The sequence below is a fragment of the Orycteropus afer genome, unplaced genomic scaffold, assembly GCF_000298275.1.
Source record: "Orycteropus afer afer isolate SDZICR_OR568_19922 unplaced genomic scaffold, OryAfe1.0 scaffold00155, whole genome shotgun sequence".
Lineage (NCBI taxonomy): Eukaryota > Metazoa > Chordata > Mammalia > Tubulidentata > Orycteropodidae > Orycteropus > Orycteropus afer.
In genome coordinates, this window is record NW_006921742.1 from 2,912,787 (window position 1) to 2,926,083 (window position 13,297).

Below are 13,297 nucleotides of genomic sequence, written 5' to 3' on the forward strand. Positions count from 1 at the left end.
GCCATAAAGAGAAAAAAAATTCTGACACATGCTACCACACGGATGAACCTTGAAAACGTTGTTGTTTTTGTTATGTGCCGTCGAGTCAGCCCCGACTCATAGCGACCCCTCCTTGGGTTTCCGAGGCAGTATCACTACGGAAGTAGGATTGCCCAACCTTCCTTCCGAGGAGTGGCTGGTGGGTCTGAACCGCCAGCCTTCTGGTTAGCAGTCAAGTGCTTTAGCCACTATGCTGCCAGAGCTCCTTGAAAACATTATGTACAGTAAAAAAACTAAAAAGTCAGATACAAAAGGACCAATATTGTATGATCCCATATACATAAAATATTTAGAATAGGCAAATGCATAGAGACCAAAGTAGATTAGTGGTTACCAGGGGCTACAAGCAGGAGGGAATGGGAGTTACTGCTGAAGGGGTTCTGAGTTTCCATTTGGGGTGATGCAAACATGTTAGATCCATAGTGGTGATCGTTGTCCAACATGGCGACTACACATAAAGTCACTGAACTGTACATTGAAAATGGCAAAAAGGGAAAGGAAAAAAAAAAAAAGCAATAATTAGAGCTATGAACACAGGTGTGGGGAGATGTGCCCAGAGATGAAGGGTAGATCCCTTCAACTGATGAGAAGGAGACAGCCCAAGAGAACTGTGAGGAGTAGGACCAGGAAAAGAATCCTGGGAGAATCGATTTTAAAAGGCTGGATATCAAGCTAAACAATTATGTATGTCTAAATGGAGAGTGTATCCAAGATCATATACAGGGTTGGCAGACAATGGGCCTCTCGAAGAGTATGAAGGGATGGACACTGGGAGGAGGTAACTATGGGGAGGAAGTGGGAGGGGATCTGCTGCATTGTAAATTTTGGTCAATGACATGAGACAAAGTATATGTGAACTGCTGTATGAAAAGTGAATTTACTCTGTAAATCTTCACCCAAATCCTAAAAAAAAAAAAAAAAAAAAAAGGCTGGATATCGAAGAATCCACCAGAGACTGATAAGCACTGAACTGAGAATTCACCAGAAGACAAGTCAGGAAAGAATCATGCCAGGCGACTCAGGGAAAAGTTTTAAGAATGGAGGAGTGTGAAATGTAGCAGAGTGTGAGGGAAGACTGGGATTTCTCAAGCTCAGAACTACCGACCTTTTGGGTTAGACAACTCTTTGCTGTGGGGACCACACTGTGAATTTTAAGACATTTAGCAGCAGCCCTAGCCTCTATCCACTAGATGCCAGTAGAATACTAGCTAACACATTTAGTTTGTCCTAAATACTACAGAGAAGCTACCAAACAGACCCACCTCATTCCTAAATGTCATCTCTAACAGCAGAGATGCTCCTTAGAAGCAAAGATGGTGAGACTTCATCTCAAGTACTTTGGACATGTCATCAGAAGGCACCAGTCCTGGAGAAGGTCATCATGCTTGGTAATAAGAGGATCAGCAAAAAAAGAGAAAGACCATCAACAAGATGCATCTACACAGTGGCTGCAACAATGGGCTCCAACAGAGCCACAATCATGAGGATGGAGCAGGCCCAGGCAGTGCTTCCTTCTCTGTTGCACACAGGATCACTGACTTGGAACCGACTCACCAGCATCTAACAACTATGGCAGGGAAAGGTTGTGTAGTAACACCCAGCTGTGAACCAAAAGGTTGGTAGTCAGAACCCACTATCCACTCTGTGGAACAGAGATGTGGCAGTCTGATCCCGTGAAGATGTGTAGCCTGGGAAACCCTGGGGGGCAGTTCTCCTTCATCCTATGGGGCTGGATGAGTTGGAATCAACACATCCAGCCCCATAGTGATGTGAATGGCAGAGATGCTGGTCTAAAAAATTACTCCACCTGGCTGTGAAGACTAAAAAGAGAATTCTCTCAATGCTGTCAGGAGAGACCTTCACTTTCTTCCCCCATTTTAACACTTAAAAATGTCTATAAACATTCTCAAATGTCCTCTGGGGGCAAAATCACCCCCAGGTGAGAACCACTGGTCAAGATATGAGACTAAGTCATCCTCATCAGAATAAGCAATGACATCTTGATTGGGGCCATCCAGTGGAATTATGGGGGGAGAGTGGACAGTATGGAGTGAGAAGAAGGAGAAAAGGTAGAAACAGTGAGTACCAAGCACTCTCCAAAAAACTCTTTCTGGAAGCATAACTGTACACAGGAGGAAGAGGTAGGGGACCGAGATCCGAGAATGTTTATAAACTGGGGGAGTGAATAATGAATGCCCCCCAAAAAAAGAAAAAAAAAAAACTCAGGAGAGGCTGAGGAAGCACGCTGTTGCTGTTGTTAGCTGCAGTAGAGTCAGGGCCTAACTCAGGCAACCCCACGCACAACGGGATTGGGCTACCGTGACCCATAGGGTTTTCGTTGGCTGAGTTTTTGAAATAGATACCCAGGCCTTTCTTCCCAGACCATCCTCGGCTGGAAGTGCCAGGGCAACATGCAAACTTCCACTGACAGAGGGGAGCGGCTGTGGGTGAGGTGCACAACCTGGGAAGGGAACGCAGGTCAACAAGTCTCCTGCACAGAAGGCGAGAATTCTACCACTGAACCACCACTCTCCTCGAACATACAGGAGAGGGCACAAATTATGATTCCCTTACACAACAAGCTTAACAACCTCACTACTGCCCACTGAGTTACCAATATAACATTCCACCAAACGAGACAGCACAAGTGATGGGGACTCATACAGCCTGTGCAAGCGTTAAGGCATGGCTGTGCTATTGTTGTTAGCTGCCACTGAGCTGGCTCCTGCGACGTGACCACCTCATGTAGAACAGCACAAAACATCACTAGGTCCTGTACCATCTCCATGATCACTGGTACGTCTGAATTCACTGCTGCAGCTATTAAGCAGTGCCTTCCAACCTCACCCTCCAATGCTGTATCGGACAATGCCAAAATTACCCACTTCATTGTGGGATCCCAGGGCTGTGACAACATGGCCGTAAGCCAACCAACCTTCCTTCTTCCATGTGTCTGATCACCACCATCTGATCTCTGTAGCTTCCTCATCCACCCGCTAGGGTCCATAATCCTTACTCATCTTTTCTCAAAACGCCTTTCAGTATAGTGTAGCAATTCACAATATAGATTCTAGAACACAGCTCTTGAGTTGAAATCCCAGCAGTACCAATTCTGAGCTGTGTTCTCTTGGACAAGTTACTTTTCTTTGTGTCAGTTTCATCAGCTTATAATGCAGATAGTAACACAATATCCCTCATCTGGTTTTTGGACGCATTAAATAAACTGACACACTTGTAGCTCTTAAAACTGGGCCTGGCACAGAGTAAAGCAGGAACATAGGTAGTGCAGTGGTTCAAGCTCTTGGCTGTGAACCAAAAGGTCAGGGGTTGGACCACCAGTGGCTCCATGGTAAAAAGATGTGACAGTCTGCTTCCATAAAGATTACAAACTTGGAAACCTTGTGAGGTAGTTCTACTCTGTCCTATAGGGCCACTATGATTCAGAATCAACTTGAAGGTAGTGGGTTGGGTGGGGTTTTTTGCAGAGTGCAAGCCTCCTCCCCTTCCTCTTACTTTTTCAAAGATCAACACTAAAAACACCGATTTCTCCAGGATTCCCAGCTCCCCACCACCTCAGTCTCCTCAGCACAGTTCAGTCTCTCATTTCATGGTATTCCCCTGAATGACAACTCGGGACCGAACACCTCTTACTCATCTTTGTGTTCCTGGCCCCACTGGCCCCAGGCTTTGCACAAACCTAGTGCTGAATAAAGTTGTGTCAAAAAGACACTGGCACAGCAAACCCACACAGGACAGGCAGAGCGGAAGGAAGAGGAGAGCAAGCTGTAACTCCAAACAGAATGACTTAAACATACTGCAGTACACTGAAATGAAGTGGCAAAGAAAAGCAGTTTGTAAATGCTCACTAAATTAACTGCACCTCCTGTGCTGTGACCTTTCGTGCCCTTTAAAATGTTAATTAGTCAATTAAGCAAAGTTCAGTTGCTTTTATCCTCAATCCTTCAGAGGAACAGCCTTGAAGAAATGTCTTTAGAATATGACCGGAAATAACCAAGATGATATTAACCTAGGGCTAATGGAATTAAATTAAGGATGGCCTAACTATATGTTTATAGTCACAATATCCAAAATTAAAATTTTTTAATGCTGAGTCTAATTTGATGATATTCTTTACGAAGTATTTTCACATTAAAAAAAGGAAGACTAAAAGGGGGGAAATATCCCATTTCTATCTCTTCACAAAAGCTGGAAAAATATTATTCAACCAATACTGAGCACTTCCTGTGGACCGGGGTCCTTGGACACGGTAAGAATGGTAAATCGCACATGGAGCACGGAGATGCCCCATAGCTCTGCCCACACGCCTATCCCGTAAGGTCATCTGTAATCATCACAGCTGATCACACCTGCTTTGCTACCTTCAAAGACTCTACCAGGAAGAGCCCCACATCTTGCTTGCCAGCCCTGCTTGTTCACATGTCAGCCACTGTGATGTGGTGGTGTGGCCAGGCCGCAAAGACAAATCGTAAGCCAACAAGTTGTTTAATATCAAGTAATCCACGCAGCTGGTGTCACACCCCATGACACACTCCAGCTGGAGGGAGAGAGATCAAGGGAGGTAGGTGCTTCAGAATAGGGTGAGTAGCTGGGTGAGCCTTGGGAACAGCCTGAGAACTTCTGACAAGGCCTTCTGATGAAGCAGGGGAAGCCAGCCTTTACCTCATCAACATTATTTCCTTCAAAGCTTGGCTCAAACTTACCTCCCTCCCTAACCTCACCCTTCTATTGTCCACAATGGAATGACAGCTGGGAATAATAAGGCGTGGGTGCCAGTTTGGCCACAGACTAATGTTTGATACTCAGCAGTTTCTTCAGTTTCCTCATCTATAAAACAAGGACAAAGCACTTGCCCTGCTCGCCTCAAAAGTATGTGGAAGCACTCTGTAACGTGCCATAAACATGTTTCCTCTTCCATGCTGCTTCATAATAATCCTACATAACTTTACACCTGTGTTTTTGGCTCCCCAACTAGAGGCAAAATGCTCCACTACCTCAGATTTCTAATGTTTCATACACACAGTAAGTATTTAGATATTAAGCAGATACGTGAATAATGGCAGGCTCCTTTTCAATTCTCCAGACCTTAAAGTTAACCAAAATATACACAAAAGATTTTATAACCCTTCAAAATAGAACCGGCAGCATTGAAAATCACACCAATGAGCAGTATTGTAGAAACCTATTTGATTGCTTTGAGAAAGCAAACTCTAAAATTACAAAATTCCTATCTCTTTTAAGAACAACAGTCCCACAAAAATATAAATGTGAAGAAAAATATAAAAAACAAAAATATAGAGTTATCTGATACAACAAACCTTTAAAGAAGGCAAGGGAGAAGGAAGCCCACATTCAGTGAGGACTTGTGTCATACACATCTCTTGGGAAATCAGTCTCCAAACCATCTCACTGCCATCGAGTCAATTCCAACTCAGAGGGACTCCTCAGGATATAGCAGAACTGCCCCAAAAGGTTTCCAAGGCTGTAAATCTTTATGGAAGCAAACTGCCTCATTTTTCTCCCACAGATTAGTTGGTGGATTTGAACCACCAACCTTGGGTTAGCACATGAATGCTTTAACTACTATGCTACCATAGCTCCTTGATACATCAGCCTAGCTGTGATTACTAGCAAGCAACATGGGAAAACATTCCTTTATACAGAGTCAGTATTATTTAAATAAAATATATAAATCCCCCAGGAGCTCTGATGGCATAGTGCCTAACGTATTTGACTGCTAACCAAAAGCCTGGTGGTTCAAACCCACCAGCCACTCCTCAGAAGATTGGGCAATCTACTTCCGTAGAGATACCACCTCAGAAACCCAAGGAGGGGTTGCTATGAGTTGGATTCAACTTGATGGCAGTGAGGTGTTTTTTTTTTTTTTTTTTGGTATATAAATCTCCCAGTGCCTGTTTTTATAGCTTCATCATCAGAAAGTCCATGCCTAGCTTCCATTTCTCCCTAGCAGCCAGGTGAAACTAAACAAGGGTCATCTCACTCGGGCAAAAAATCTCAAGTATTTTCAAAGCCTGGACAACAAGTAACGGAGGACACTTGGGCAAAGTTTGTCTTCTCTCCCCAGTCTTCTCATTGGTATCCTTCCCCAACTCAGGTCTCAGGTCCCCACATCCCCAACTACTAAAAGGGAGGAATCTGACAGCGGCCATTTGCACTGGCTGCCTGTCACAAACTCATTCACACAGACTGAGGAGCTCCACAAACCAGGCATGGCCATTGACAGCATTTGAGCTGTGAGAATACACTTCTTCATCCTTCTTAAAACAGCTGCAAACCTCACCAGTAGGGGCTTCTCAGGGTGAGGGGATCCAAGGATCACACAAGGCTTTCTAGGCAAAACCTGAGGTAGTAGGAACATGGTCATGTTCATCCCTGGAAACCCAGTACTTTCAAAATCAGGCTGTCATAGTTAGATGCCATAGAGTTGACTTCGATTCATAAGGACCCCATGTGACAAAGTAGAACTAACCTAGTTTCTAACCTGTCATCTTTATAGGAGCAGATTGACAGGTATTTCTCCCACGGAGTTGCTGGTGGGTTCAAATGGCCAACCTTTTGATTAGCAGCTGAGATCAAACCACTGCACTACCAGGTGCAGAACCATACTAACTAAGTGTTTTGAAGGAAGAATGTCACAAACAAGTGCAGTGCTCTCAGAGAGGCTGAGGGGCTGGAGGAGGGAAAAGGGAGGAAGGAAAGGGGCGAGCCCCTGGGGAGTCAGGCTGGCTGCTCGAGACTGCTCCTAACCAAGTCTCAGGTCTTCATGACGGTAACTGCTCCAAACCTTCCTGCCAGGGCACAACCTGGCCCCTCGCCCTCATTTCCTCAAAATTAACATCCACTATTCTACCCGCCTTCTGCATCCAGTTGCCAAACACAGATATTATATTTTTGGAACAGTTATTTAATAAAATACTGATTTTTTTCCCCCTACAATAATTTCAGTTATCTGGAAACAGGTTCCCCTCTGGGCAGGAAGTTTCTGACAAGAGTGTTGGTCTTGTCTGCAGCTTCCTGAGAGAGGCCACAGAGCACGTACTGGAGGAACAGACTCTGAGCAGCCTGCCTGGGGGTGACTCTCAGGTCTGCCACGAACCAACTTTACTTTGCCAAGTCCCTTAACCTCCTTGTGTCTCTTTGTTCTCCCCTATAAAATGGAGGAAATAGCACCTACCTCACAAAGCTGCCTTGAGGATTAAAGAAGTTACTAAAGTCATTTAAATGTGTCCTAGTACACTGTAAGCATTTTACAGCAGTTATTATTAAAGGTCACATCATTTTATATTACTTGATGTAAAAGCAAACAAGTGACTTCAAACATACTTAGAGGGTAGCTACAACCAGGAGGTGACCATCTTCCCTTAAAATGTACAAGTACAAGGTCTTCCTTTCCCCAAATGTAAATAAAGTGACTCCACCAAGAGTTAGGTACTCAGACAGTGTTACATTAACCCTTCTCATCTAGCCCTTCAGGACGTGCTCTGTGCCCAAATGCACTTCTCTCTTAGCTGGAAATGCCTGCCCAGACCATCTCCCTCTCCCCAGCACACCAAGCTCAGATGATGGCACTGTCTTGCTTACTCTCTGACCTTTCACTTTTATCAATCATGACTCTTCATGTGGCCTTTAAGCTTACTGAGGACAAGACATGTACTTCCTCCTCCACAACAAGCAATGCAGTATGGCATACATGAAAAAATTCGTTAAATATTTACCAGTAATTGTAAGGAGGTGGAAAGAAAAGGTGACCTTCAAGATTCTTCTTTCCTCAATGTTAGACAAGTGCCTTGTTCTATGCATTTTTTTAACCTTAGCCAAACCCAGGTAACTGGGACTTACAAAAGCTGGCTGCATTTTATGCCTGTGATGCATTCCTGAAGAACTTACATAATTCAAGACTAATTTACCCATAGTCTGCGGGGACAACGTGGGGACTGCATTCTCTGAACACATAAATCTGCAGGCATCATGTTGTATGTTTGCTTTTCTGGGTTTTGTGTGTGTGTGTGTGTGTGTGTGTGTGATTTGGGTGAAAGTTTACAGAGCAAATTCACTTTCCATACAGCAGTTTTTTCTGGTTCTTTTTAACATATGAGCAGTATCGCTAATATTTCTCAGACTTTATCTCATACATTAATAGCATAGCATATCATAAGGTTTTATTGTGCCTAATTTTCGTTTCCAAGCTACTGATTTTTAGGGTATTTTTCAGTACTGCTATTAGAACACTTGAGTGACATCATGAAGGATATAATATTGTAAATTATAAAAGTGAATGTTAAAAAAAAAAGATGTTACCAAAATCCTCAAAGAAGTTCTATGAACAAAGCAGAGGACATATAAAATTGCTAAAACTTAGAATATAATTTCTGTTTATATGAAAAGGTGGTGCCACTGGGTAGCAAAGCAGTTTTACATTTCAAATACCCTGCCAGCTTTGAAAATCAGAGATGACTTGATGCATAATTTTGGGGAACATGCCCTTTGAAGTTTTGTACATAATGTGAAGCTTTTATTAATGTTATTTATGTCTCATTAGTTGAAATCTGCATAATTCAATTTGCATATAATAGGATCACACAGTACTAGAAAATAAATTAGCAAGCTGCCTTTTTTAGTGCTTGGAGGTTTGCACCTTGAGAGTGCTGGACCACTGACTACTCCATAGCATCCTAGCATCTACATTTCTTGGAACCAAGTATCACAATGTCATAAGACTGGAATACGACTCCAAATTGAGCATACATATATATGCATGCATGTATGTTTGTACGGATGGATGGATGAAGGGCTGTGTGGAATGATGGGTGTGTTCATATACATACTATAGAGGAACTGCCCAATCAGAAAATTATTCCATTTTTTAAGACTCCAGAGAAAACCCTGTATCATATTGCCTTGGATCTCTAGTGCTGCTGTAACAGACATACCACGAATGGATGGCTTTAACCAACAGGAATTTATTCTCATACAATTTAGCAGGCTAGACGTCCAAATTCAAAGTACCAGTTCTAGGGGCTGGGTGAAGGCCCTTCAGCCTTAGGCTTTAGCTCTGCCTCTTGCTCCCACCCTACTGGAGCTGAAGGCATTTCTTAACTCAGGCAGCTGCTGCCTACTGAAGCTGACAAACCCAAGCCCAGCAGGTAAAATGGCATGGTCCCAAGATTAACAGACAACATGGCAGACCACTGGTTCAAGTCCAGGAATAATCCCAAAGTCAGCAGGCAACATGGCAGGCCACTGAGATGAAGACTCAACCAAATGCAGGGCCCAGATGTGCCAAAAGCTAGAGACCTTTCTCAAAGCTTCTCCATATATACTAGAAGCAGGCCACACCCTGAAGACAGCTACTCAGCTGGTCACAGCAAAATCCACCATGGAGTTGATTACCAACCTTATATCTTAGTGTTCTGGTTACCTAGTGCTGCTGACAGAGACATACCACAAATGGGATGGCTTTAACAAACAGGAGTTTACTCTTAAAATTTGGAGGCTTTAAGTCCAAGTTCAAAGTGCCAGGCTCTAGGGGCTGGGTGAAAGCCCCTTAACCTTGGGGTCCAGCTCCGCCTCCTGCTCCTGGCCCACTGGAGCTAGAGGTGTTTCTTCACTCAGACAGCTGCTGGCTGCTGAGTCTGAGAAGACCCAAGATTAACAAGGAAAAACGCACAGTCCCAATGTTACCAAACCACACAGCAGGCCATTAACTTAAGTCCATTGTAAGTCCCAAGGTCGGCAGAGCATGGCAAGCTGCTGAGCAACGATGTGGCTACATGCAGGGTCCAAGCACGCCATAGGCTAGAGACCATTCCCAAGGCTTCTCCTTATATACAGGAGCCAGACCACATCCCAAAGGCAGCTACTCAGCTGCTTGTGGTAGATCCCACCATGGAGCTGATTGCCAGTCTTATTATGGGGAATAACTACCACTAGCTGCCCAGCCACTCAACCAGGCCCAGCCAAGATGACACACAAACATAACTCCCACAATTTCACTCCTTGTCAACTTGGCATCTGTACAGATCTTCATTGGGTGACACTGTACAGATCTCCTCCACTGGGTGGCTCCAGTCCCCTAGTTCCTCTAAGTGGTGACCTCAACCCCTTGGCCTGTCAGGCCTCGTTCCTCTCCCTCTTGGGCATGGCAGCCCTGCCGCCTCACTCTTAGGCAGCGGCTATGGCTCCCTCCCACTTGCTCACATGAACGAGCAGCCCCCCTCTCCAGAACCAAGTTGGTGAAGGCCTGGCTCTTTGAAACCCAGGGGGCTGTGATTCTTCCATCCCCAAAGGCCATGGTCCTACCCTCTCAGGCTGAGGCAGCTCTGCTTCTGTTTCCTTGGTCTCCGCTTCTACCGATTAATGCCCAAGGGCACCCCACTCCGCCAGGAATCTTCTTGCCCCAAAGGACATTTAGTTTTCTTGCTCCGTGGGCCTGCCAACCTGCTACTCCATTTCAAGCCAGTCTCTCCACCAATTAATGCCTGGAGGCAACCCACTCCACCAGGAAGCCGCCTAACCAAAGGCATCAAGCTTTCTCCTCCGTGGGCTGATAAGGCTGTCGCTGTCTCATGCCGGGTTTCTGGGCTCTGCTCCTGCCGTCTCTCATGCAGGTCTCTGGGCTCTGCTCCTGCCGTCTCTCATGCCGGTCTCTGGGCTCTCTGCTCCTGCAATCTCTCACGCCAGTCTGTTGCTCTGTTCCTGCCATCTTTCATGCCATATGTCGGGGTCTCTCTGTCAGGGTCTCAAGTCAAGGACGCACTCCACTCCTGTTTCCACATTTTAGGTATCTGTCAGAGCAGCACCCCACTCTCAGTACCAAATGTGTTAGACTGGGTTCTCTAGAGAAAGAAAACCTGTAAAGCTTATATAGAGAAAGAGAAATTTATCTTAGGAAAATGGTTCACATACTTATAGAAGCTGGCAAGTCGAAAGTTCTTGGATCAAACGTCAAGCTGGAGGCTTTTCCCGACTCTCGCAGCTACAGGGGCTGAGGGGCTCAAGTTTGGCAGGCAGTGTGACTGCTGGTGACTTCAACGAATGACGAATCCAAGATCTCCAGGCCAAATGGTGGATTGTTCACTCACATACAGTTGTAGGCAACACAACAGAATCCCGATCCACAGAAGACTGTCTCTTTTCCCAGGATGTCCATAAATATACTGGAAATACGCCACACCCCTAGGGAAACTTCCTTTCAATGGATTGGCTGCTCAAAACATATTCATCTGATCCCATCATGGAATAACCACATCACAACTGCTTAACCCACACAGAATTGTGGTCCAGCCAAGTTGATACACAACTCCAACTATCACACTTGGGGAATAACTAAATCCAGCTGCCCAGCCATTCAAAACCATGGCCCAGCCAAGCTGACACACAACCTTAACTACCACACATATCTTGATAGGAAATGGTCTCCTAAAAGACTATAGGGCTTTATTTTGACTCTATTCATCAACGTCAGCCTTTGCCAGGACAAATATTCAAAATTTGGCCATAATCAAAACTCCTTAATCATGTCTTACATATGTGATATCCATCTACTACATAAATTACAACATGGTGTCTCAAAGCATTGGGCCTGTTTCCTCTCTCTCTTGGTGGGCCCCAAAGTGGTGCCTGGAGGCCAAAGGCCATATTGGATTTGGCCACTTCCCCTTACCACTGCAATCCCAATGACCTCATGACTTTACTTCTTCTCTAGTCTGTCCCACAGGTAAAGCATATGTCAGGGCGTTTAATTGTCAACGTGGGTCTGCAGACCAGGAACTTGTCTGAGAATACAACTCATTAACTCATGGCTGTTCATTATCTTCCAAAAGCTCACTTGTGAGAAAGTTTGTTAAGATTTCCTAGATGGTATGATGTCTACACATTGCTCTAGATCAAAATTCCAATGGGTCAGTTTAGACTGCAATGTGTTCAGTAAGCCTGCACAGGGTCTGTGTTATGAAATGTGAATATGAATGCCTTTTAGGTGTAGTACACACTATCCAGGCAGCTACGCCCCCAGCCCAGCTCCATTCATATAACTTATGTCCTATGCCAGCCCTGTAAGCATGTAGATGTGTGACTCCTGTGCTAGAGAACGCCTATCCCTCAATTAAGCCAGACCATCGTCAGTGAGCTGGATGTCTGACCTTACTGTTTCAGTCCGTGGACAGACTGCTTTTGATTATGTGCAAACCAAACTCACTGCTGTCAAGCCGATTCTCACTCACAGAGACTCCTCCTTGGGTTTTTGAGGCGGTATCACTACAGAAGTAGATTGCCCAGTCTTCCTTCCGAGGAGTGGCTGGTGGGTTTGAACCACCAGCCTTCTGGTTAACAGTTAAATGCCTTAGGCGCCATGCCACCAGAGCACCTATTTGATGATGTGAGCAGGCCTAATAAATTTGTTTTATTTATTAAAAGATATTTCCATGGGCACTGTTCAGTATTTTACAGCATCTTATGAATAGCTAAGCAACTGTCTTGTTTCGATTTGGTGGACACTGTAGAGCACATCACTGCTTTTGCTGGTCTCATCCCCCCATCCACTAGAAATCTGAAAGCCCAAATTGTGATCTACCCCTTGTAAATGACTCAAGACACACATGATTTTTTCCCAATAGTATTTTCTCTATCTCTAATATCCTCATTTACTATTTCTCTTACAGTATTACATGTGGTTTTGAAAGACACTTTATTTTTGGAACAAGGAGAGTATAAATAATTAAAACAAAAACTCATTCACCACATTGTAATCCTCTAATCAGTTTTGTCCAACATGCCTTAAACTCTAGATTCTACGGGTGTCAAGGTAGTCCCCTCCCTCTTCACTTTCCAAAGTCTAGTAGAGAACGGGGAGAATTGAGATGGAAGAGGAGAGCTGATCCACCGACCCTGGGAACCCCGCAGTACAGTGCTTTCCAGGAGCAGCTGCCCTCTTGGCCGTACCTTGTGTGTCGCTCCTTAGAGGCAGATCAGAAGGCACAAAGGAGCCAGAGTGCTCAGTTCCAGGAGTCAGCTCACCCCACCCATTGCACAACTCTCCTCCACCTTCCGTCTCAGCTCCCTCAGCTACAGACTCTGCTATTCATCCTTCCATTATACCCTGGCCTCTGCCTGTTCCCATCACTCCTGGTTTCTCTCTCTGCTCTTTTCTCAAGACATATTTTTGGCTGTCTCCTGTCACTCAACCAACTGAACCGCTTCAGTTTTCTTTCCCCTGCCTGTC

General features: G+C 44.8%; 1 protein-coding gene across 1 annotated transcript in view; it reads right to left on the reverse strand.

Annotated features, from left to right (window-relative positions):
• The window catches only part of HECA (hdc homolog, cell cycle regulator), a 20,132-nt gene extending 19,650 nt beyond the window's left edge, over positions 1–482 (reverse strand). The window contains exon 1 of the mRNA XM_007946307.1: positions 374–482. Coding sequence (XP_007944498.1) covers positions 374–482 — 109 coding nt within the window. The remainder of the gene's footprint in view (positions 1–373) is intronic.
• Between the last annotated feature and the right edge of the window lie 12,815 nt (positions 483–13,297).